Raw genomic sequence first — 25802 nt, forward strand, 5'->3', positions numbered from 1 at the left:
CAATAAACAGTGATTCACGTGGCCATGGCTTGCTACAGTTGAAGTCGGAAGTTTACATACACCTTAGACATATACATTTAAACTCAGTTTTCACAATTTCTAACATTTTATCCAAGTAGAAATTCCCTGTCTTAGGTCAGTTAGGATCACCACTTTATTTTAAGAATGTGAAATGTCAAATCAAAGAATGATTTATTTTAGTTTCTCTTTCTTTCATCACATTCCCACTGGGTCAGAAGATACATGCACTCAATTAGTATTTGGTAGCATTGTCTTTAAATTGTTTAACTTGGGTCAAATGTTTCAGGTAGCCTTCCACAAGCTTCCCACAATAAGTTGGGTGAATTTTGGCCCATTCCTCCTGACAGAGCTGGTGTAACTGAGTCAGGTTTGTAGGCCTCCTTGCTCGCACATGCTTTTTCAGTTCTACCCACACATTTTCTATAGCATTGAGCAATGCACCCCCACAACATGATGCTGCTACCCCCGTCTCCTTCCTGAGCGGTATGATGGCTGTGTGGTCCCATGGTGTTTATACGTGGTACCTTCAGGCGTTTGTAAATTGCTCCCAAGGATGAACCAGGTTTGTGGAGGTCTACAATTTTTTTTTCTGAGGTCTTTGCTGATTTCTTTTGATTTTCCCATAATGTCAAGCAAAGAGGCATTGAGTTTGAAGGTAGGCCTTGAAATACATCCACAGGTACATCTCCAATTGACTCAAACTATGTCAATTAGCCTATCAGAAGCTTCTAAGGCCATTACCTAATTTTCTGGAATTTTCCAAGCTGTTTAAAGGCACAGTCAACTTAGTGTATGTAACTTAATGTTCGATTGAATGTTCGAATGGGCAAAACGAGTGACCTAAAGGACTTTGAGCGTGGTATGGCCTCCTGGGCTTTCCCTGCACACCAGTGTCTAGGTTTTACAGAGAATGGGGCGACAAACAAAAAACATCCAGTGCGCGAAAACAGTTAGTTGAGTAGAGAGGTCAAATGAGAATGTCAAGAATCGTGCAAGCTAACCTGCGTGCCACAAACAAGTAAGTAACGGCGCTGTACAACAGTGATGTGCAGAATGGCATCTCGGGACGCACAACGCTCCGTCCTTTCACGGATGGGCTATTGCAACAGCCGACCACACCGCGTTCCAATCCTATCAGCTTGTCGTGTAGCCTGAGTAACATTTATTTTTATTTAATCTTTATTTAACTAGGTAGGCCAGTTGAGGCCAAGATAAAGCAAAGCAGTGCGACAGAAACAACACAGAGTTACACATTAACAAACGTACAGTCAATAATGCAATAGAAAAATCTATGTACAGTGTGTGCAAATAGAGAAGAGTAAGGAGGTAAGGCAATAAATAGGCTATGGCGGCGAAATAATTACAATTTAGCATCAACACTGGAGTGATAGATGATGATGATGTGCAAGTAGAGATACTGGGGTGCAAAAGAGCAAGATAACATGAGGACACAATGGGTAAAATGAAGGACAAGTTTACTCAGCAAGCTTAGTGCTCCATCACAGCATACATCATCAGCACATGCATACTCTTCTTCTGAAATCTGAAATCCTGTTCTCATTGTACTTCCGTTCTGTGTCAGAATAGGTAGGATAGAATACCTGTGTCTCTAGTGGTAAATGTGGGTAGTGCAGCAGAACACAACATATTTCCCTCTTGTGAAAGCTTTCTAAGAACTACCCAAATAAAACATTTCACAATGCTTTAATTGGACAGTTATTCTTATTCAAAGCACAGAATAATGGCACTGTTAAAATGCACAGCGTAGTAACCAAAACAACAGTAACTGTTTACTGATCCAGGCCTGTACAGAATGTCATATGTGAAGCACAGTAAGCGAGCAGACCATCTTGCAATGCGCATTCCAGCACCTTTTGATGCCAATAGGCAGTGGTGGGAAAAGGAACTAATTGTCATACTTGAGTAAAAGTTAAGATACCTTAATAGATAATGACTCAAAAACTGAAAGTTACCCAGTAAAACACTACTTGAGTAAAACTCTAAAAGTATTTGGTTTAAAATATACTTAAGTATTAAAAGTAAATGTAATGGCTAAAACATGCTTAAAAATATAAATAATTTCATTTCAATTTCCTTGTATTAAGAAAACCAGATGCCACTATTCTGGTTTTATTTATTTATTTATTTAAGGATAGCCACACTCCATCACTCAGATATAATTGACAAATTAAGCATTTGTGTTTAGTGAGTCCGGCAGATCAGAGGCAATAGGGATGACCAGGGATGTTCTCTTGATAAGTGCGTGAATTGTAAAAAAAAATATTTACTTTAGGAATGTAGTGAAGTAAAAGTTGTCAAAAAGATAAATAGTAAAGTACAGATATCTACAAAACTAGTTTAGTACTTTAAAGTATTTTTTACTTAAGTACTTTACACCACTGCCAATACGGGTAAAAAAGGCTTGATGATCAGTTCGTAGGATAACAGGTTTACCCCACAGGAACATTCGCTACGGCTCAACTGACCACACACAAGTAAGCGTTTCCTTTTCTACCAGTGTATTTCCGCTCGACTGAGGAGAAGGAACGGGATGCAGAACTGTCCGTTCTGTTCCGTCTGGATGTATTTGCACACCACCCAAGTCATAATCTGATGCATCTGTGGACACCAGAAGAGCAGGGTCGAGTATAGCCAGAATCACAGAATCCAGATAACACTATATTTGGATAGTCCATCTGTAGTTGCTCTACAGACTATCCGTAACATTTCAATTAACTTCTTCCAACCTTATCCTAACCCTAAACTTAACCCTTATTCTTAGCATCAATCAAACAATTTGTCACAATTACTGAATACAACAGGTGTAGGCTTTACTGTGAAATGCTTACATACAAGCCCTTTCCCAACAATACAGAGTTAAACAAGAACATTTTCAAATAATACAAATAAATGACTAACACAATAAATAAATAACAATAATTAAAGGCTATATTCAAGGAGTACCGGTACCGAGTCAATGTGCAGGGGTACGAGGTAGTTGAGGTAATATGTACATGTAGGCAGGGGCAAAAGTGTCTAGACAATCAGGATAGATAATAAACAGAGTAGCAGCAGCATCAATATGCATGTGTGTGTGTGTGTATGAGCGTGTGTGTTGGAGTGACATTGTAAAAAGGTGTCAGTGTGGGTAGAGTCCAGTGAATATGGATAGATAGAGTCAGTGCAAAAAAAGGTCAAATGGTATGGGTAGCCATTTGATTAACTGTTCATCAGTCTTATGACTTAGGGGTAGAAGCTGTTCAGGAGCCTAAACATTGCCCTAAATCTAGCTGTAACCTCAGCAAGCAGTTGCTTATCAACAGATGGTTTGTTGATGGTGTGACCATCTGTAGAGTATGTACAAAAATAAAGTGTGACCAAACAGAATTCAACAATTAATGCACTTAGTAGGAATCCACTAAATGTATTGAAAAGTATTTAATTAGCCTAAGTTCATCATGAACAGAATGCATCAGTGATTCGTATTTCGTGCGACTTTCTGAAGAGGCATCGATAATTCCCCGTCTGTGGATCTGTGGTGCGGGTGCCTACCACGTTGTGTAGCCGTTAGCGATGATGGTGGGGGTGGAAACCTGGAAAAACAAAATGCAGAAAATGAAATTTGGGAAAACTGATTCAGGCTACTAATAATACAGATTTAATAGGGCCCTATATAAAGTATACACACACACACACACACACACACATAGTATTCAGACCCCTTCACCTTTTCACATTTTGTTACGTTACAGCCTTATTCTAAAATGGATTTAATTGTTCTTCAATTCAGACCCTTTACTCAGTACTTTCTTGAAGCACCTTTGCCAGCGATTACAGCCTTGAGTCTTCTTGGGTATGACGCTACAAGCTTGCACACCTGTATTTGGGGAGTTTATCCCATTCTTCTCTGCAGATCCTCTCAAGCTCTGTCAGGTTGGATGGGGAGCGTCGCTGCACAGCTATTTTCAGGTCAAGACCGGACTCCGGCTGGTCCACTCAAGGACATTCAGAGACTTGTCCCGAAGCCACTCCTGCATTGTCTTGACTGTGTGCTTTGGGTCTTTGTCCTGTTGGATGGTGAACCTTCGCCCCAGTCTGCGGTCCTGAGTGCTCTGGAGCAGGTTTTCATCAAGGATCTCTCTGCACTTTGCTCCGGTCATCTTTACCTCGATCCTGACTAGTCTCCCAGTCTCTGCCACTGAAAAACATCCCCGCAGCATGATACTGCCGCCACCATGCTTCACCGTAGGGATGGTATTGGCCAGGTGATGAGCGGTGCCTTGTTTCCTCCAGACGTGATGCTTGGCATTCAGGCCAAAGAGTTCAATATTGGTTTCAACAGACCAAAGAATCTTGTTTCTCATGATCTGAGGGTCCTTTAGGGGCCTTTTGGCAAATTCCAAGTGTGCTGTCATGTGCCTTTTACTGAGGAGTGGCTTCCGCCTGACCACTTTACCATAAAGGCCTGATTGGTGGAATGCTGCAGAGATGGTTGTCCTTCTAGAAGATGCTCCTATCTCCACAGAGGAGCTCTGTCAGAGTGACTATCGGGTTCTTGGTCACCTCCCTGACCAAGGCCCTACTCCCCCGATTGCTCAGTTTGGCCGGGCGGCCAGCTCTAGGAAGAATCTTGGTGGTTCCAAATTTCTTCCATTTAAGAATGAGGGAGGCCACTGTGTTCTTCGGGAACTTCAATGCTGCAGAAATGTTTTGGTACCCTTCCTCAGATCTGTGCCTCAACAAAATCCTGTTTCGGAGCTCAACGGACAATTCCTTCAGCCTCATGGCTTGGTTTTTCCTCTGACATGCACTGTCAACTGTGAGATTTATATAGACAGGTGTGCCTTTCCAAATCATCTCCAATCAATTGAATTTACCACAGGTGGTCTCCAATCAAGTTGTGATCAATGGAAACAGGATGCACCTGAGCACGAGTCTCATAGCACAGGGTTTGAATACTTATGTAAGTAAGGTATTTCCGTTTTTCCTAAACTGTTTTTGCTTTGTCATAATGGGGTATTGTGTTTAGATTGAGGAAAACATTTATTCAATCCATTTTAGAATAAGGCTGTAACGTAACAAAATGTGGAAAAAGTGAAGGGTTCTGAATACTTTCCGAATGCACTGTTTAAGTTCGCAGCATGCAGTCTCTCATACTTACAGTGTCGGTTTGCACATTAAAATATCGCTGTCAAATAACAACATTTTGTGTTGAAAGACTTTGTACAGTTGTAATCATTTCAGTGCATATTTCACAGCTGTCAAATAGTTCAAAATCCCACTCCACTCCACTCTACTTAAGGATTAGCTACATTTGGAATTCCACTGACTGTTATGGATTAACTCCTCAGCATTCTTGTTGGAGCTATGGCCTTTTTTAACGTCTCCCTCTCCTTCACAGGTACTACCTGTGTCTGCAGCTGAGAGATGACATGTTGTCAGGTCGTCTGCCCTGTTCCTTCGTGACCCACGCCCTGCTGGGTTCCTACGCCGTACAGGCCGAGCTGGGAGACTATGACACCGACGACCATGGCCCCGACTACGTCAGCGACTTCCGCTTCGCACCCAATCAGACACGAGAGCTGGAGGAGAGGGTCATGGAGCTCCATCGTAACTACAGGTAGGACGTACGGTTATGTCCAAGAGTATAATCTGACCACCAGAAAATGATAGGGCCATGACTAGGGACTTGTAGGTTTTCCTGGTCAGGTCACATGGTCAGAGAAATCTCTAGGCCCAGTTAGGTTTATTTCAGTTCAGTTCAGCATTTTTTATAGTAAATCCATTTTATCTCCAATTCATATGGAACCATTGGAGCCTGCTGATGAACCTTTGCTCAGACAGTGTCCAACAACATACCATACATATGTTGACAGATGCCACCACATTGCCCTGGTCTGTCATGGCTGTCTACATGGAGGCCTTGCCAACACTGTCAATACTTCCCAAGTCTCAGGGTCTCCCCCATCCCTTTCCTGGCATGGCCCATGCACTTGGCTCTTGCCCAAGGAGCTATGGTAGAAAGGTGGAGGGAGAGACATGGGATTGAAAATATCACTCTTACCATTTTGAGTATTCAATTGGTTCTCCCGTTCTCCCATTTTTGGTTTCAGGGGTATGACTCCAGCTGACGCCGAAATCAACTTCCTGGAAAATGCTAAGAAGCTGTCCATGTATGGGGTGGACCTTCATCATGCCAAGGTATGCTGTTATATATGACATGTTGTTAGTCTAAATTTCTATGTGACTGTGCAGGATTATTTATTTGACCAACATATTACTTTATTACTTGAATGTTTCCTCTCCTTTACCTCTCTTTTTCCTCTCCTTTCATCTTCCTCTCCTCTGCCATGCTTGTCTTTGGCTGCTCCAGGATTCAGAAGGGATTGACATCATGCTGGGCGTGTGTGCCAACGGGCTCCTGATCTACCGCGACCGCCTGAGGATCAACCGCTCGCCTGGCCAAAGATCCTTAAGATCTCCTACAAGAGGAGCAACTTCTACATCAAGATCCGGCCTGGAGAGGTAAGCTGAACCAAGTTAGTGGCTTCTCTGTACATTCTTAGAAAAAAAGCTTTGGCTGTCCCCATAGAGAATCTTTTTAGGTTCCAGTTAGAAAGGGTTCTACATGGAACATAACACGGTTCTACTTGAAACTAAAAGGGTTCTACCTGGAACCAAGAAGGGTTATTCTAAGGGTTCTCCTCTGGGTGTAGATCAAGTCTTAGCCCCTTTCAAAATGAACATGAAACATGAACATTTATGCAGTATGCACCCCATAATTTCTGTTATAACTGGGAATACGTCCAGCTAAAGATTGTGAGGAAACGGATGTGTGGTCAGTTCGACTGACCAGAGGACTGGAAAATATTTAGTTCCCCCTAATTTAGCTGCTCCACAGGCTTAGATTCTATAGCCTGCCTTTCTCGCCCAGTCTCTATTCAGTTCTTTGCTGCACTGCAGCCTCAACCTCTGCAGCCTACTGAGCTCAGACCCAGCTCAGAAGCTCTGCCCAGTGTGACAGGCTGTCTGGCCAGGGCTGCTAAAGTGACAAGAGGCCCACAGTGAGCCTGTGGAAGAGCAGGATAAAGAGAGCCTTTAACACTGCCAGTGCAGCTGCAGCATCACCCAGAATAGAGGGATGAAAAGTATAAATATAGTCATGAAAATTGAAACGCTACCCTCATGTTTGTCTCCACTGTTTGAAAATGGTCGTTTCTTAGCCGTTTGCTCGGCTCAGCGCAGGAATCTGTCTGGTGGTTACAGGGCTGGAATTTCAGGGAGAACAGATTACTAGTGTCCATACTTGGGAGTTTTAACCCTGCTTGTCAGACGTTTGGCTTTGGAACAGGTGTTTGTGGGTTTACAGAAGTGAATAGTTTCACACTGTCTGTTTGCTTAGAGCTTGTTTCATCTCCTGAGTGACAAGCAGGCCGATCCAGCAAATCTATCTGAAAAGCATAGAACTTCAAATTGTGACAGTTTGGAATATGAAATAAAGTGACTATGCATTACAAAGTTGTTTTTTAAGAATGTATCATGTCATACAAAACTGCAGTCTCTTCCTCATACGGAATGGAACATGATGCATTCATGCAGTAAATGTAACCCCAAGAAACACCTGCTCCTCTCTCTTTTCCCTCCTTCCCTTCCTTTCGGTCTTCCACTCTCCCTCTCCCTCTATCTCTCTCTCACAAACCAGTACGAGCAGTTTGAGAGCACTATTGGCTTCAAGCTTCCCAACCACCGGGCGGCTAAGAGACTATGGAAGGTCTGCATCGAGCACCACACCTTCTTCAGGTAAGAGCAACTTCAGGTATCTAATCCCCTCACTTGTAGCCCTCTTGTACCTCTGTTACGTTACCCCATGCAAGCCATTTCTCCTTAGATCCTCTTGATCTTTAGGCAGCCAAATATAACCAAACACCACTCGCTTCAATCGTGTCCCCATCTCTCTATAGCTTTTTCCCAGCCGCTTCCAGCACCTGCTATCCCACTGCCGGGGAAGCTCAGGAGTGATTAGAGCACCGCTTTGATCAGGGCTCTTTCTCCCTGTAGGCATCATCCACAGCAGTGTTTTTGTTCCACAGCAGCCAGCACTACACTGAGGCTCGAGGTGTTTCCTTCTCTGTTTTGTGTCTTCGTCTTCATGTTACGACTTGTGTCTCTGGTGTTTCTCTGCCTGTGCGGCCTCGGGTTTTGAGAAATTCACTGCAAGGGTAGTAAGACACCAGGTAGCCTAGTGGTTAGAGCGTTTTGCCCGTAACCGAAAGGTTGCTGGATCGAATCCCCGAGCTGACAAGTTAATAATCTGTTGTTCTGCCCCTGAACAAGGCAGTTGAATGACTGTTCCCCAGTAGGCTGTCATTTTAAATACGAATGTGTTCTTAACTGTCTTGCCTAGTTAAATAGCAAACAAAGGTAAAGAGCAAGGGTTCCTGAACTTTCTCATTAGGGGCCCCCCTTCCAGCGTTGGGGAACATCCTGGGCGTGCTCATGCGCGATGCCTTTTTCTACGGGCACAAGCACTGTTCATGATGCAAACTGTTTACAGCCTTTTTGTTGGTGGGGAGAATTTTGCAGGTTTAAATTCTTATTTCCTGCAATACAACACATTTTGTCATGGGTTGCATGGAAAATGTTGCCGTTTTTAAGGCAAATTGTCTTGCAATCCTATACATTTTGCCATGTCCGATATGTATTCGTGTAATATTTGAGGGACTGAAAGTCTGAAAATCTATGTGCAAAAAAACCTAGCTGACATGGGTTAGTTGATCTGGACATTTCTGACAAGTTAAAAATAGCTAACTAACGTGACAAGAGGACCTGATGATGCACTTCCCAATTTAGAAATTTGACCTTGTGCATTCTACTATTACATCTTTCAAGAGTACGTTTAAAACTGGACCGAGTTTAGGAACCATTGAATTGAGCAATGTGTTCAAACAGATCCTGTTGCTCTAAGTCCAAAGTTCTCAGCATTTTACAAAGCCGTCTACTACATCCAGTAATTACCCTCATACTTATATCTGGCATTTCTCTTAACCTCTAGCGTCGAGCAATCCCGTATCCGGGAGCGTAATCATAGCCTCAAGCTCATTACCATAACGCAACGTTTCCTATTCATGAAAATCGCAAATGAAATGAAATAAATATATTCAAACACAAGCTTAGCCTTTTGTTAACAACACTGTCATCTCAGATTTTCAAAATATGCTTTTCAACCAAAGCTACACAAGCATTTGTGTAAGAGTATTGATAGCCTAGCATAGCATTAAGCCTAGCATTCAGCAGGCAACATTTTCACAAAAACAAGAAAAGCATTCAAATAAAATAATTTACCTTTGAAGAACTTTGGATGTTTTCAATGACGAGACTCTTAGTTAGATAGCAAATGTTCATTTTTTCCAAAAATATTATTTGTGTAGACGAAATAGCTCCGTTTTGTTCATCACCTTTGGCTAAGAAAAAGACCGGAAAATGCAGTCACTTACAACGCCAAACTTTTTTCCAAATTAGCTCCATAATATCAACAAAAACATGGCAAACGTTGTTTAGAATCAATCCTCAAGGTGTTTTTCACATATCTATTCAATAATCTATCAGTGGTGGCAGTTGGCTTCTCATCAGAAGCAAACGGAAAAATACTGCAGCTGGAGATTACGCAATAATTGCGACGGAGGACACCAAGCGACCACCTGGTAGATGTAGTGTCTTATGGTCAATCTTCCAATGATATGCCTACAAATACGTCACAATGCTGCAGACACCTTGGGGAAAACGTAGGCTGACTCCTAGCTCCTTCACAGCCATATAAGGAGTCATTGGCATGAGGCGGTTTCAAAAAATGCGGCACTTCCTGATTGGATTTTTATCTGGGGTTTTTCTGTAACATCAGTTCTGTGGCACTCACAGACAATATCTTTGCCGTTTTGGTAACGTCAGAGTGTTTTCTTTCCAAAGCTGTCAATTATATGCATAGTCAAGCATCTTTTCGTGACAAAATATCTTGTTTAAAACTAACGTTTTTCATCCAAAAATGAAAATAGTGCCCCCTATATCCAAGAAGTTAATTGTATTGCTGTAAAGCAAGGATGGTGAATTTCTGTTTCACCAGTATTTTTAAGTTAACCCTTGTTTTTTGTGTTTTTTACCGTTACAACCAAAATTACAACCGCAATCAGACAATGAAAATGTTCCTGAATCCGGATTCTCCAGGTTAAAGTCTCCAGAATTAGGGCTGACGAATTCCTCTCTGTCTGTGGACTATAACACCTCCAGGTTAGTGTCTCCAGAGCCTCCTCCTAAGGGCTTCCTGGTGATGGGCTCGAAGTTCCGCTACAGTGGGCGAACACAGGCCCAGACCCGGCAGGCCAGTGCCCTTATAGACCGGCCCGCGCCACACTTTGAACGATCCATTAGCAAGAGGTACCTGCTGTCCCGCAGTCTGGATGGAGGTAGGTACCATGGTTGTGTTCCTCAAAGGCTACTCACACAAGTGACAATTATTCAAAGTGAATTATATTATGAAATATCAGTGGCGATGGGATATTTTTTAGAAGCGGCTATGTATGTATATCTAGTGCTGGATTGTTCCCCTGTTTATAAAACAGTCCCACTGTGTCTTTGTCTAACCAGCAGAGTTCTCCCGGCCAGTGTCGGCCATGTGTGAGAACCAGGATGGTCTGTCCCGGCGCTGTGTCAGTGAACACCCCAACCTCCACAGCCCCTCTGGGGACGAACAGGAGACTGAACTGGAACCACCCAGTCTGGAGCAGGACCAAGAGGACCATGAGGAGGATCAGGATGAGGAACGGGATCCTGAGGAAGACCAGGACCAAGAGGAGGCGGGTGTCACCACCCCCAGCAAGAAGAAGGAGATCAAGGTACTGTTAGGCGGATGGGAGGAAGGGTTGATAGGGTAGATTTATGATACCGCGGTTGTCATATCTGGTTCAGAGGGTAAATGGCCCAACCTCGCATGGTTGACAGATCTATATGTTTTAGTCAACTCCTCTAACATTCCTTAGGCTACATGACATAGGAGTTGGATAAAGCACAAACAGATCTGTTGACCCAGGCTCAGCCAACTTGTCCCCACTTGCAATGCAGGACAGTTCTCCTGTAACAGGGTGATCAAATTAGGATCTTGCATCTGTATGGACGCTTAGAGAGTCACATTGCTTGTGTGGAGATCATGTTTTTGTCAGGGTGGATCTGTATGTCTCAGGGCAGATGGTCGTGACTGCAAGGGTGCAGGAGCGTACCGCTGGAACTTTTTTGGGGTCGCTGTGACGTTCCCTGCTGGGGTTTAAAAAGTGAAAGATTTGTCAGAACTAACTCTGCTGCCACTCAGTGGCTTATAGGCTAACCGTTATGGCTCACTATCCCCACTAACTGTCGTGTCGATCCTTCACTTCTCTCTCATAATGTCAAGCCGACTTAACTTCTCCTGCTGCTGTTCTTCCTTGCGCTCTCTCCCTGTCATTCACTAACATGCTCTCTCTCTTTAACCCTCGCTGGCAAAAGGAGGATGCTGGGTCCCCACTTGACAATATACAGGAGGTATTTGGTGTCTTGTGCCCCCGTCTGTCTCTCTGTTAGTCTGTCTGTCGGTCAGTGAGATTGTTCTTTGCCTACCTGTCTTGTTGTTTAGTAATCCCACATATTCCTGTTAAACTAGCAGTGGTTGACCGACAGTGAGTAATCTTCTGCACCATGTTATATTTGTTTGCACCCAAAGTATTACATTGAAGCTGCAAAGCCTTCATTGTATGCTGGTAATGCAATATTTTATTTCCTTCTAGAATGAACTACGGTTTTGGTACAGCTGTATTTTTAGTTGTTAAATAGTGCTTCGGGGGTAGAATTTTTGTCAATTTTTTTTGCATAAGGTGCTGCTCAAATCAAATAGACATGACAAAGTTCCCCAATGATCATTCAACTATCAGAGCAAGAGCCTAACTACAACGATCTTACAGGCAATTCAATGTGAAAATCTTAAGTCAGCCTGCATGGTTGTGTATGTTCGTGTTCCTGGTTTGTGCTTCTGTGTGTTTGTGGCTGCTGCTGTCTTGTGTCCTGTCTGGGTTGCTCAGTCTCCCTGTCTGTCTGCCTGCCTGACCTCCTTGACTCACCATCTCTGCTCTTCCTCTCTGTCTCTGCATCCTCCCCCACTCCCCCTCCCCCACTCCACATGTCCCCGTCCCTGTCCCTGCTCCTGCCCCAACTCTGCCCTCTCAGTTGGACCAGGAGACAACCCCTCGACACAAGGAGGTACAGCTCATTGTGCTGATGATCTATCCAGAGTTGGAGTCTGTTCCAGGTCTATTCCTGTCTATTCAATTAGACATTGCAGTTCTTCAGCAGTTCTGACAAAATGCTCTGACGAAGGCCGCAAGGCCGATACATAAGTTTATTAAATATCAGTGATACAATCAAGAGCAGTGTGCGGTTTCCTTTTTCATTCATTTCTTCAGCAGTTAAAATCAGCTCTGTAATTGACTGGAATTCAGATGGAATTGATTTCAACCCTGGTTCTGTCCCAGTGCTTTGTGACCCCCTCAACTGAACATGTGGTATCTACCAATATCTCACGATACTATTTGCAGAGTATTGAACATCGTGGAACCCTGCAATGTATGACTAGGACTAGGGGAGAAATTGCACTGAAGCTCCATTTCCTCTCCAGGTGCCTGTAGCATTAATGTGATGGCCCTATTGTTGCATGGAGATGCAACCAGCCTTCATATGAATTAACAGCATTCACTTAAGTCAGCCTTCAATTGATAGGCAGAGACAGTCAATGAAAATGAATATTGGGCAAAAGTAGACGAGCTAGTCAATAAGACGATTTATTAGGGGACTCAGTTGTTTTAATGTTGTGTTTCATCTTAATAAACAATCCAAAAAGTCAGATAATAATTTCCGTGGGTCTTAATAGCATCCCAAATGCCATGTTCATCAATAGACAGACTACTGAACAGAATAGCAATGCGATAACAGCCCACAAACAATGCACTTGATGCATGTGCTGAATCACTAAGTATTAAGACACAGTGGTGTCTTTTCTTGTGTGCTGCCTGCGATATTAATGTCACTTTGATGTGTTATTTCAGATCACGTTCCGCTTGTCCATGCATATCAAGTCATAATGCAATTGAATTGTGTGTCAGTGTGATTACTACAGTGGTAATTGATATAGATGTCAAACTAATGTATATTTCTCTCTCCTTCTCTCCCAATCCTCTCTAATTATCATCATCTATCCCCTTTTATTCAATACAGTTTTTGGATAAGTCGGAGGATGTCTTATTGAAGCACCAGGCCAGTATCAATGAGCTGAAGAAAGCTCTGAGGGGACCCAACAGCAAGCTGACGAACCGTGAGAAGCGTCTGTCAGGAACGCCCCCAGGCGGCACGCCCGAGAGGAAGGCTGTGAGTGTGGGATAAGGGTGGTGAGGACCAGCGGTCCACTGGCGCACGGGTGGAGGTTGAGAGATTTCACAATCTTTAACCTATGTACAGATTCTCTACTGTATGCCATGAATATATCACTGATAATGCCTTAAAGCTGCAATATGTAACTTTTTGGGCGACCCCGACCAAATTCACATAGAAACGTTAGTTCTAGATCTTTCATTCTTAGTACAAGCAAGTACTTTCGGCTACAATATTATATTTTTGGTTATGGAAAATATATTTTACAGCGGTTTAGATTGTACAATGGTTCTCTACACTATACTTGCTTGTTTTGTCACTTAAACTGAAACTATTATAATTTTAGCAACCAGGAAATGGTTTCTGCGTAGTGCACCTTTTTAATACTTCTGTTGAAACTGCCCTAGCGTTTGACAAATAGGCTGTGTATGACCGACAGCGTTGATATTCCAGTCTTGAGGTTAGTTTTGTAGCACCTCTTACAGTTCACTCTCCTAGAACCCAGTATGCATAGGGAAACAGACAGTACTGGTGTTTGTGTGCTTTTGGAATAATCTACAGTCTGATGTGAAACCAATAACTGTCTTTTTTGAGTTTACGTACACCTTAGCCATATACATTTAAACTCACAATTCCTGACATTTAATTCTAGAAAAAATCAGTTGGGATCACCACTTTATTTTAAGAATGTGAAATGTCAGACTAATAGTAGAGAATGATTTATTTCAGCTTTTATTTCTTTCATCACATTCCCAGTGGGTCAGAAGTTTACATGCACTCAATTAGTATTTAGTAGCATTGCCGTTAAATTGTTGAACTTGTGTCAAATGACTTATGTCATGCACAAAATAGATGTCCTAACCGACTTCTCAGAAATATTTTTTGTTAACAAGAAATTTCAGGAGTGGTTGAAAAACGAGTTTTAATGACTCCAACCTAAGTGTGTGTTAACTTCTGACTTCAACTGTTGGTACTGCTGCAGACTCAGTCCCAATCTATTGGATAGTGTGATGGTACTGCTAAAATATACGGAACAAAAATATAAACGCAACATGCAACTATTTCAACAATTTTACTGAGTTACAGTTCATATAAGGAAATCAGTCAATTGAAATAAATTAATTTGGCCCAAATCTATGCATTTCACATGACTGGGCAGAGGCTCAGCCATGGGTGGGCCTGGGAGAGCATACAGTAGGCCCACCCAGTTGGGGGCCAGGCTCACCGATTTGGGAGCCAGGCCCAGTCAATCAGAATTTTTTTTTCCCCACTAAAGAAGCCGGAAGTGGAGGTCCTGGGCTGGCGTGGTTACACTTGGTCCGCGGTTGTCAGGCCGGTTACTGCCAACAGCTCTGGTGGACATTCCTGCAGTCAGCATGCCAATTGCACACTCCCTCAAAACCTGCGGAATCTGTGGCATGGTGTTGTGTTTAGAGTGGTCTTTTATTGTCCCCAGCACACTTTTCTTGATATGCCACACCTGTCAGGTGGAATGGTTATCTTGGCAAAGGAGAAATGCTCACTAACAGGGATGTACACAAATGTGTGCACAACATTTTAGAGAAATGAGCTTTTTGTGCATATGGAACATTTCTGGGATCTTTTATTTAAGCTCATGAAACATGGGACCAACACTTTACATGTTGTGTTTATATTTCTGTTCAGTCTAGATCATAAGAACATATTGAATTTGAAAAAACTGAAATCATGTCCTGCATTTATCATTAGGTGGGTGTTTGTGGTCATACGCACATCCTTAAAAACATAGGTGCTGGGCTTACAAAGAACACCTAGTAAAGAACAAGAAGGCCCGCACATTGTCCAAGCTCCCAATTCACCACTTTATTGATGACGGATCTTCACTTGTAGCAAAATCCCAGTTTATTTAGAGATGGTAGAAAAGTGACTCTGCATTAACTTGAAGAGAAGATGTGCAAAATCTGGACATATTCAGATTATGAGGCCCTAGAGGAACAACCATCTCGATCGTCAACCCACCTAGATTGCCTGACAGTTACAAATCTTCCCTTTGTGTCAGAACGCAAAAGCCCCTGCCGCTTTGATCACTTTCACATTGTGATTATACTGTTAATAAGAGACAATAATATGATAGTCCTCTCTAGTGTAGCTCTGTCAATGCAGTCTGTTTCCAGGTATTTATGTAGTCTACCGACGCGTTCACACCTGCTCTTTGAGAACAATCAGATTATAGCCATAGAGATTCTCATCAGACCTCCTCGAGGGCATGAAAACGCCATCTGTCATGCACCTACATAGATCTGAGGGAGTGACGCTATTGTCCCGATTGAACAACGACAATGTGTGGCCTGAGAAATCTCTCTATCCTGGAGGAGTCCAACTCGGAGCGATTCAGAGGAAATCATATAGCCTTTGATGCAGTTGCAAATGTTATTTTTGCATTGCAAATACCTCCTCAGTTGGTTATGTGGATGTGGGAGCCGCAATGTGCAGGTGGACGCCAACTAGGCCCATGTCTCGTTATTTGATTCAAGAGTAATCTGGATTGGCTCTTAGATTTCAGCTAGGACTTTGATTCAGGAGAGTCGTACAGTATTTAAAAAAAAATCCCTGGTCTCCCTAGCCCATTGAATCAATATTTCTTCCCCCTTTCTATCCTTCACTTTCCTTTTCCCCTTTTGCATGAAATTACCAAACGTTGGATAGTATGCTGTGACAAAGAACCATACAGTTGGGGCTCATCTAATAGCTGTTCTCCTCCCTCTCTCTTCCCCCTCCACACCTCTCCTGGCGGGTAACGCTCGTCCCCCCCATAAGGTGGGGGGCAAGGACCCAGTAAACAGCTTCTCTGTAGAGGGCTTCTTCTTCCAGAAGACTTTGGTGACTTCCCCAGAGGTTGCTCTTCACTTCCTCTTCCTCTCTCTTCTAACTTTTACCTCATAACATACTGACTGTACTGTAGTTGGCCATTTATCTGTAATGAATCTGTGGCCTGGTACCATTTCATATACATATTGCTCACTCAGCTATAGCTGATATCCCTTGCATCTTGTTTTAATCTGACCAGCTGCAGTCATTGTGTCTGAGAAAATCTTTTAAGAAAAGCAATAACCAAAATATACATTTTTGATGCAAAATGTAACATTTCAATGTATGATTGCAGCAATTGAAGCATAAATTATTAGCAGATTACAGTCTATGAGCATGCACCTACCGTCTACATGGAGGATGGTAGAGGATCTATTTGTACAATAAAAACACATTTCTGTACTGTAGCTGTTAACCTATGTTACAGTTCAGTTGGCACCTCTAACTGTGTTTAATCTATATCAACATGTAGGGCTCTGAGGAGTGGGTATTGATTGAGAAACAAGACACTTATCAACATAACCATGACTGGAAGGCCGAGGAACAGAACAAAGCTTCCACCTCGCCTCCCCCATTAGTCCCTGATTCCTCTTGGGAGAGAAAGAAAGAACTGGAAAAAGAGAGAGAAGGAGCCAAGATGATTCATGTCAAGGCTTCAGGAGAGGATGGGCCAGAAATGATAACAGATATTGATAACTTTCCTTTGCCCAAAGCCACAAGGGAAGCCCATGATGAATGTTCTGAACCGCGGCTGACTAGCAACAGCCGGTTCATGGTGGAATTAGCTGAAACCACTGAATCTTCTGATGATGATACACAGTGGAAAGTACCTCCAGCAGATGACTCTGGTGCAAAGAATGACATAGTCTCAGACCCAGACCCAGTATCAACCCCAGCCCCAGTCCCATTCCGAGACTCTAAGAAGGATCATCAACTCAACAGACACAGAAAAAAGAAGAGGCCTAATAGTTTAAACCTGGGAATGTCAACAGAATTTGTCTATGAGAAAGAGGGTGACGGCTCAAATGGCGAAGAAGACCATGAGGGATCAGACTGGGAGGATAGTCCTACAGAGAAGACAAAGGCGGGACTAATAGACCACCCTGAAGACAGTACAACGAGAGAGGAGCCAGACGACCAGTGTTGGGGGACAAGTGGACGGAGAAAGTGGACGGAGAAAGTGGTGTCTGCCGCTGTGTATGAAGATAACCAGAAGGGCCACATTACATCAATAGGAGAAGACAAGGAGACTCCGGGAAGTGCTGTGGATGATCCGGCAGGGTGTGAGGAAAACGACCAGGCTAAAAGCTTCATCAGCGATGAAGTCCAGCCAGCAGATGAAGTGCTGGGCTCTGTCAACGGTCCTGATAAGAAAGAATGGGATAGTTTAGCAGAAATGGTTAAAGAGTTTGATCGTAGAGAGAGGAGCATGACTGACAATAAAGAACACATAGCAGAGGTCAAACTGAGGGTGGTCAAGACCCATGAGAGAAAAGCCAGTAACTCTGGGGGGGAGGACATGGAAGGTTTCATGTCAGAGGTCAGGGGTCAGAGAAGGTCTTTTCAAAGACTATCAGGCAGCAGTCAGTCAGAAATAACAAGGATCGTTCCTCTCAAACCCGAAAGGTCAAAGAGCTTGGCCTGTAAAGATGAGCACGACAAAGGGAGCCAGGAGACTCAGTCTGAGCTGATTGGAGTTTTTAGAAGAGAGTACAGATGGTCAGGGGGTTCCTCAGAGGGACCCTCAGACATCAACCGGAACGACGCACACACCTTTCATCCAACATTCACCCTGCCCACATCATTCGTAACAACCAACACTAGTCCAGCAAGGCAGACTCACTCCCCGACCACGTCACACAGAGAAGCTACACAGGTACAGGGCAGCTTCTGGGGTCTGGAAGGCTTGACGAGAGTCGAGGCTAAAACTGAAGAGCTGGTCCAGGAACAGAGCAGCACTGCCTGTGACGATCCCTTTCAGGTGGCTCGAGAAGCCATAGAGAGTCATCACCTTCTCAGCTTTAAGGCCTCAGTTCCAGCTTCAGTGATTCCCAGAACAGCTCCTCCTGCCCCTCCAGTGAAAACACGGAAAGCCAGAGAGTCTGGACTCATACTCCGGAACATCAACCGCAATGCTAGCAGGGAGCCTGGCCTGGATGCTGCCAAGAAGAGACACTCGGTAACTTGGCTTTTCAGTCATTTGGAAGCAAAAAGCATCGCATGAGCTTCAGACTGACCCGTACACTCCCATTTTCTTATTTTCCTGTTTTCAGTGACTTGAATATACATATATATATATATGTGCCTGTATATGAAGAAGGGGTTGGAGTGTAACTTATGAGACACTTGTTTTTGGCTGCGTCTCATTGGCTGATGCCGCCATCAATGCATTTTGTCTGCCATGAGTTTGGATCCTCCCCGTTTAGCCCCCCTACTCCTCCCTGCCTCCCTTCACCCTTATGCTTCACAGCAAACCTGAAACACAACTGCTTGCAAGTCTGTAAAACTCACAACAGGGCTATGGTAGAGATTGTCAAAAAGACGAACACAACTTTTCATGCTTTTGCTCTTGGCTTCTATTCCCCCTCTATTCACATTTGAACCGTGACGCTCCTTCCAACTAACCCTCCAAGCAAGTCTCTTTCGCAGAGGGTTGCAAGGGGGAAAAAGCCTCTTGCATATTGCCATGGCGCTGAGTTTTCTTTTGCACTTCTCCTCCATGCTGTTTCCAAGCTGACATGTGGAGGAAGGCATGGACTTCAGACATGGCTTCATACATGTTTTACAGCTCAATTGACTGTGACAGGAACTGTATGAGAAAATGAGAGAAACGTGTCATTATCACCCATAAAGGCACTCTGTTACATATACTGTACAGTATGCTCATCAGTCAAATGTCGGCCATTAATCTCCTGACCTCAAAGATACTTTTTTAAAAGAAAAAAGTAGTTTGCGTAATGTAAATGTAAATAGTTTGTGATTTGACATGTCCCCCCCCCCTTCAAAATATCAACTTCATTAGCATGAAAATGAATAACGGTACCTTAAGTTAGTGATGATTTAGAAACCAGATCAAAATGCTTTACAAGGATCATACATTGGATGCTATATGCATTATTGTAAAGCCAAGGACCCACCCAGACTGTGGAAAAAAAGAGGCAGGCAACAAGCCCTCAAGCAGCAATCCCCAGGCTTCTGTACTGTAGCTACACAGACAGACTAGCTTTCAGAAAGAGAGTCGCCACTTTCATTTCACAGTTAGTGTCATTAGGTGCTCGCATGTATCTGCCAGTGGAATTATAATAATTAGAAATTAGGACTGGGATCAAACAGCTTAAATCATTCCCTGCGTTTAGTCTGAGTGTAGGCCCAGGACACATTGGCACGATCAGGCATGGAACGAGGTGTGAGATCACTTTGTAAGCTGCCTCACCCAAAAACTGACAAACAGCAGTGTGAGAGCAACCGCCATTCTGTATACTGGGTGTGAAAAAAGTTGAATGGGCTCACAAGCATGTTATAAAATCATAACGAGCCTCCTTATTTTGACTTCCCAAACTGCCTTTGATGTCATTGAAAACCAAACACTATTCTTTGGCCATTTGAGCCCCTTGAAATTCAGTCTGCGTGGTTTGCGGCATTCTATGACTCTGTCCTTGGCCAATGATTGACTGTTGCCATGCTGCTACGGCTGTTCGACACGATCAAATCGTACAACCTGTCCATAGAACATTCTGTACGACACTCTAGTTTAAACTAATTCCAAGTATGACAACTGGCTTTACATGTTGGATTCATTTCTCTTGTCCAAGCTGGTAGTAAGCTTACTTGTTTTTTTTGTACTCACAAATAGGTGGAAGGGGGAACTGCCCTTCTATGCTAGAAAAGTGCGGTTTTGTTGTTCTAACGGCCTTTTAGCAGAGACCCAGTCTCTCTACTAATGTCTAGTAGTCTGTCTCTCCAGCTTGGAATAACCTCTGGCTGCTCTCCTTCTTCCCTTGCTTTCCCTCCGCAGGAGCCTCTCTCCACTCTTGCCATTTATGAAGATACAGTAGATGATGCCAAGGTCACTTTTTACATTTTGAATTCAACCACATGCCTCACCATTTTCCCATTTCTCCCCTGTGGTAAATTAGTCCCTCACTCCCCATTGTCTCCCTCACCGTCACACATGGGTAACTCTGTCATATGAGCAGCATACATAGAGGCTGAACCCTGACTATGCCACAGGCGTTTATCCTCCGCTATGTTAAAAGTAATTTCCTCTGTGTAAGACTTCCCCATTTATCTCCTTTCTTCTCTATATACGATGTGGCAAATTGCATGCCTGGAGAAAATTTTTATGATCGATTTTTATGATAATATATACATGTATAATAGGTATCAGGGCCTTGGAAAGATCCTACATGAATACTTATGCACACCTCCAGGACAGGACATATTCCCTTCTAGAGGATCATTCATCCACTGTCATCATCATCATCATCCCCTCTCTCATGGTCACTCCCTGCCCTGAGCTGCGGCCAGACTGGCCGTGTGTTGTGATTTTTGTTGTGGCGGCCATCTTTCTGTAACCCCCTCTCTCACCCAGAGGGAACACTGGGAGAGGAGGCCTCGGCCGGGCTCCACCTCGGAGGAAGACCACGAGCGCGACACTGTGGTCTTCATGAAAGAGACCCAGTTGGGCATTGAGAGGAAGTGCTCCAGCATGACGGTCAGCTCCACGTCCAGCCTGGAGGCCGAGGTGGACTTCACCGTCATCATGGACCTCCACACGGGCGTGGAGGATTTCTCAAAGGGCCTGTCTGAGCTGGGGGAGAGGGATTGGTTGCCCGAGCGGCTGCCCGAGGTGGGCCGGGACGACTTTGAGGAGACCTCCAGGTTCTATTCGGCCCGTCTCATGGGCTCCCATGACATGTCCGCTGTAGAGGAGATGCCCCCTGTGCACCGTGAGGAACGTGTGCGCCATGAGGTAGACACAATGTACCCCATCCCTGATCCTTGCCACTCCCTGTCTCCTCCCTCCTGCTTCTGAGCGTGAATCCTGCCCTTAAAGGGAAACTTCATTATTTTTTTCAATTAAGCCCTTTATCTACTTCTCCAGAGTCAGATGGACTCGCGGATGCCATTGTTATGTCGCTGCATGCAGTTTGAAGGACGTTGCTAACTAGGGTTAGTGAAATGACTGGAAGACCACGGTAACTGCTAGCACGCTAGTACATTCCATCGACTTCCAGTCATTGCGCTTACGCTAGTTAGCGTTAGCTGGCAAAATTACCCCTAGCTTCCTTTATACTAGATGCAGAGACGTACAAATGGTATCCACGAGTTCATCGGACTCTGGGGAAGTAGATTAACGTCCTTCCTTTAATGAAATCACCAGTCACCTTTTCTGTTGGAGCATTTTCAGTTGCCATTTGTTGTTGTTGTTGATGTTTTCATTTTATGTTTACTTGTTATACAATTATTTGTTATATTTTTGCTTAGTCTTTTGGTTTTTGTTCATTTATTTTCCTATGGTTTGTCCATTTGCTGTTTTCGTTGTTTCAGATTATCGTGAAATGTGTATGTTCTCTGGTATTTTCCCTTCCATTGTCAGTCCTGCTTGCGTTACTAAATGTTTGGTCTGAAATGACGTGATGTACAATCACCAATTGATACTGCAGTGTATGACTATGTTTGTATTGCTTCATTGTCTGTTTGAACAGTATTGTAGTTTTTGAATAAGAAATGTATTGTAGTTGAACTAAGGATAAGCACGGTCAGTAACACGTCAAGGCCACAGCACGTACATGACAGAATATACAGTATTCAGACATCACGTAAGTAAGATTCAAATTTGATGGATTTTCATGTGTCTTTCAAGTGATTCAGCCACAATTATTTCCAACATATAAACATAGAAATGTTGATTTGTTTAACACTTTTTTGGTTACTACGTGATTCCATATGTGTTATTTCATCATTTTGATGTCTTCACTATTTTCTTTTACAATGTAGAAAATATAAAAAATAAAGAAAAACCCTTGAATGAGTAGGTGCGTCGACACTTTTGACTGGTACTGTTACTTCGGGGCTCAATTTTAGGACATTTGTTAAAGATTAGTTTACCGTCAGGTAATATTGACGACGTTGGAGAAGAATAGACTGTCTATGGTCTATGAAATCTTAGTGTACCTGTCTGTGTCCTCCTGCTGCAGCCCCCAGTAGCCAGGAAAGACCCCAGTGCTGTTAGCGCTGCCCAGATGCTGAGGAAGGCCGACACTAAGATGGAGACACATACCAATGGGTCAGAGGTCACCAGCACCAACATCATGGACATGTCCGAGCAGGTACACTAGATCAGTCTATGCATATGGACTCACTCATGTCCCTCTGTGTTTTTATGTTTGATGATTTAGCCTGGTACAGTAGTCAAATCTGTTTGTGCTCTAGCCAAGTCCTTTGCCAATAAACATGACAGATGAGTGCTATCAGTTTTATGTTGTAATATTGATCATATATGCCTCACATGCGATCCGGGACTATACAATTAACCTATTTAAAAAGTTTTCTGACTCCATAAAAATATGTTTGCAATATGCAAGAGACTACAGTTGCGATACAGCAATAGGCAATCAAGAAAGGTCTGAGAATGGAATTCTTAATTTAATTAACATTGTAAAATGACTGAAATCACATACAAGGCATAAACTTAAGTTACAAAGCTTTGACACGCATTACACAGCATTATTATCGGATTGATCAGAGCGGGAGAGAGCGGGAGAAGTCATAGGCCGAAAGGGCATTCCCCAAGAGTCCATGAGGTGGAGAGAGAAAGAAAGAACGAGAGAGCGCATGAATCTCACCAGCGCAGGTCAGGAACAAAAGAGAAAGAGACAATGAATCCGAGGCCCCTTTTTTTTACAAGGTCTCAGTTTGGATTCAACATTTTGAGTTGTTGAACAATAGCATTACAAAGTGATATCAGACTTAAAGGATGTTATCACAACAGAACCTCTGCTACCCAGAGGTGTGACAAGGTGGTTGGTGAGATAATGCAGTATTCCTACGGCAACACAAAGGAAATCCTTGCATCCAGTTGATAAGAGTCACTTTGGTACCAGTGCAGATTAGTGTTACCAGTGCTAGTGCATACTAATGATCAAATGACAAATGTAGCAGAGTGGCCCTACAGTTTGACCAGAAGGCATCTGAAATGATCTTCAGCAGGAAATGGAAACACTGGGTGAATAAGACCATTTTATAGGTTAATTTTTACCCCACCAAAATATAGTTTGATATTTTTGTAAACAGAGGGAAATGTAATTAGTCATTTAAAGAAGAAGCGTATAATCCTAATATAGATGAGACATTTTCTCTCCGTAGCTCTGCTGTACTGCAGCTCTTGATTCGATTGAGTGACATATTCTCACGACCACAGGGAGTGAAAGGACCAATGGAGCCATTTAAAAAAAATCTCAATATCAAATCATTTCTGGGTAACAACTAAGCACCTTAACTGTGAATGTTTTAAGTCAACAAAAATAGCTTCAAAGGGCAATTTCTCAAGCAAGGATTTTGCTAGGACTGTCTGGGAGTGGTCTGAGTAGGAAGGGGGAAACTGAAAATGAGCTGTTATTTACAGAGAGGTTTGGAACTCTCTTTGTTATTGGTCAATTAACACATTTACCGCATGGTGATGTCACCATGGAAGGCCAAAATCAAATCATGTTTTTTTTAATCCATTGGGACTTTAATAACGTTGTTATACAGGGATTAAAGTATTGACAGGACATTAAAGAGAATTATGAAAGCATGCGGGAGTTCCATTCATCTCTAAAGGCAGAGCATGGAGCTGTGTCAGTCCCACAGGTGCCTGATTAAAATGTAATTGGTGCCTCTGGTGTGTCATTCATATAATGATGAGGATGAGCTGTGTTGGAGCGGGTTTCTTTGAAGTGAAAACTCAAGTCAGTGTGTGTTGAGCAGAGAAATTGATTGACCTTGATTAGACTGAGTGTACAAAACATTAGGAAGACCTGCTCTTTCCATGACATAGACTGACCAGGTGAAAGCTATGATCCCTTATTGATGTCACTTGTTAAATCCACTTCAGTCGTGTAGATGAAGGGGAGGAGACGGGTTAAAGAGCATGTTTAAGGCTTGAGACAATTGAGACATGGATTGTATGTCTGTGTCATTCAGAGGGTGAATGGGCAAGACAAAATATTTAAGTGCCTTTGAACGGGGTATTGTAGTAGGTTCCAGGTGCACCGGGTTGTGTCCAGAACTGCAACGCTTCAGCGCGCAACACTATATCAGGAAGGTGTTCTTCATGTTTTGTACACTACGTGTAGGTACATAGTCTTCTAGATGACAAATAGCCATGTCTCGTGTGTTGAGCCTCTTTGGCAGATGTGCTCTTGGTTTGGAGTAAGCAAAAATACAGTAGCGTTTGTGTGTGTCTGCAGCAAATGGAGGCTGACATCAACTGTAATGAGACAAAGGTCTCCAGCAGCCCTGACATGGCTAAGCCACCAGAGGGCGACCTGGTATGTATCATACACTCTATTGACAATAGCGGAAAGGCTTGAAGGCTATGCTATGCAAGCTCTGTCTGCAGTCTGATTCACTACCCTTCTCCCTGAACTGCACACTAATTCAATCCCCCTGGTGGATTTGAAAGGAACTGGACTGGTGTAAATATGGTGCTCATGGGGGATAAGGGAATATATATATATATATATATATATAGAGAGAGAATCGCTCAAATCTGCCATGACAGGTTTTGCATGTGCAAATAATGGGCTGCACATTTAGAGAATATATTTTGCCAGATTGTTTAGTTTTCTGCCTTGATATGATATTGCCTCACAATTTTTGCATGTGCATCCTTTTAAAATAGGCTTGCTATAAAGACTTCTCCCCCTTCTAAATTGTGCAGAGTCACATGTTTACAATATGTCATACTGCTACCACATAATTGGCTTTGGTTATCTATGGCACTTAATATTTAAATAAGCTCCAGTTTGTATCACAGTGCCAACAAACATGCTGACAGGAGGATCTGTTGGGTTGAACTTCAGTAGTTGGTACGCTCCTGCTTGGCTGCCTATTGGCTTATAAGTTGCTTTATAAATTCATCCTAATATATTGCTTCTGATTCACTACGGTCATGGTAGCTGCATGCAATATGGTGATCAGGTTTTGTGGACTGCTTGTTCCCATATGGACACATTGCTCTTCTCCCTGATTAGTTGAATCATCATGAACATGATGACTTCATCCCTTCATCCAAGTGACATTTTCTTTCGTCCCTCCCTCTCCTCATCCTTCCTGTTATCCCAGAACCAGAACCAGGAAGTTGGCAGTAGGAAGGAAGTTCCTCTCCCCAGTATAGAAAATGGCTCCCATGTAAGTACATAATTCACCTTACCATCCTCCACCCCCCCTCATCTCACTCAATAGACTACGTTACTGTACTCTGACTCCAGACATTTAGTCCTATACTG

The 25802-nt window shown here is 43.2% G+C and overlaps 1 protein-coding gene across 1 annotated transcript in view; it reads left to right on the top strand.

The window, feature by feature from the left end:
* The window catches only part of LOC118400064 (band 4.1-like protein 1), a 119973-nt gene that overhangs the window by 86447 nt on the left and 7724 nt on the right, over positions 1 to 25802 (top strand). The window contains 17 exon segments of the mRNA XM_035796448.2: positions 5423 to 5641; positions 6135 to 6222; positions 6395 to 6473; positions 6476 to 6546; positions 7724 to 7821; positions 10303 to 10478; positions 10660 to 10907; positions 11551 to 11586; positions 12265 to 12297; positions 13309 to 13458; positions 16258 to 16335; positions 16781 to 18487; positions 20324 to 20374; positions 20900 to 21280; positions 22509 to 22640; positions 24762 to 24842; positions 25639 to 25704. Of these exon segments, the coding sequence (XP_035652341.2) occupies positions 5423 to 5641; positions 6135 to 6222; positions 6395 to 6473; positions 6476 to 6546; positions 7724 to 7821; positions 10303 to 10478; positions 10660 to 10907; positions 11551 to 11586; positions 12265 to 12297; positions 13309 to 13458; positions 16258 to 16335; positions 16781 to 18487; positions 20324 to 20374; positions 20900 to 21280; positions 22509 to 22640; positions 24762 to 24842; positions 25639 to 25704 (3694 nt within the window).

Source organism: Oncorhynchus keta, chromosome 21, assembly GCF_023373465.1.
Source record: "Oncorhynchus keta strain PuntledgeMale-10-30-2019 chromosome 21, Oket_V2, whole genome shotgun sequence".
Classification (NCBI taxonomy): Eukaryota; Metazoa; Chordata; class Actinopteri; order Salmoniformes; family Salmonidae; genus Oncorhynchus; species Oncorhynchus keta.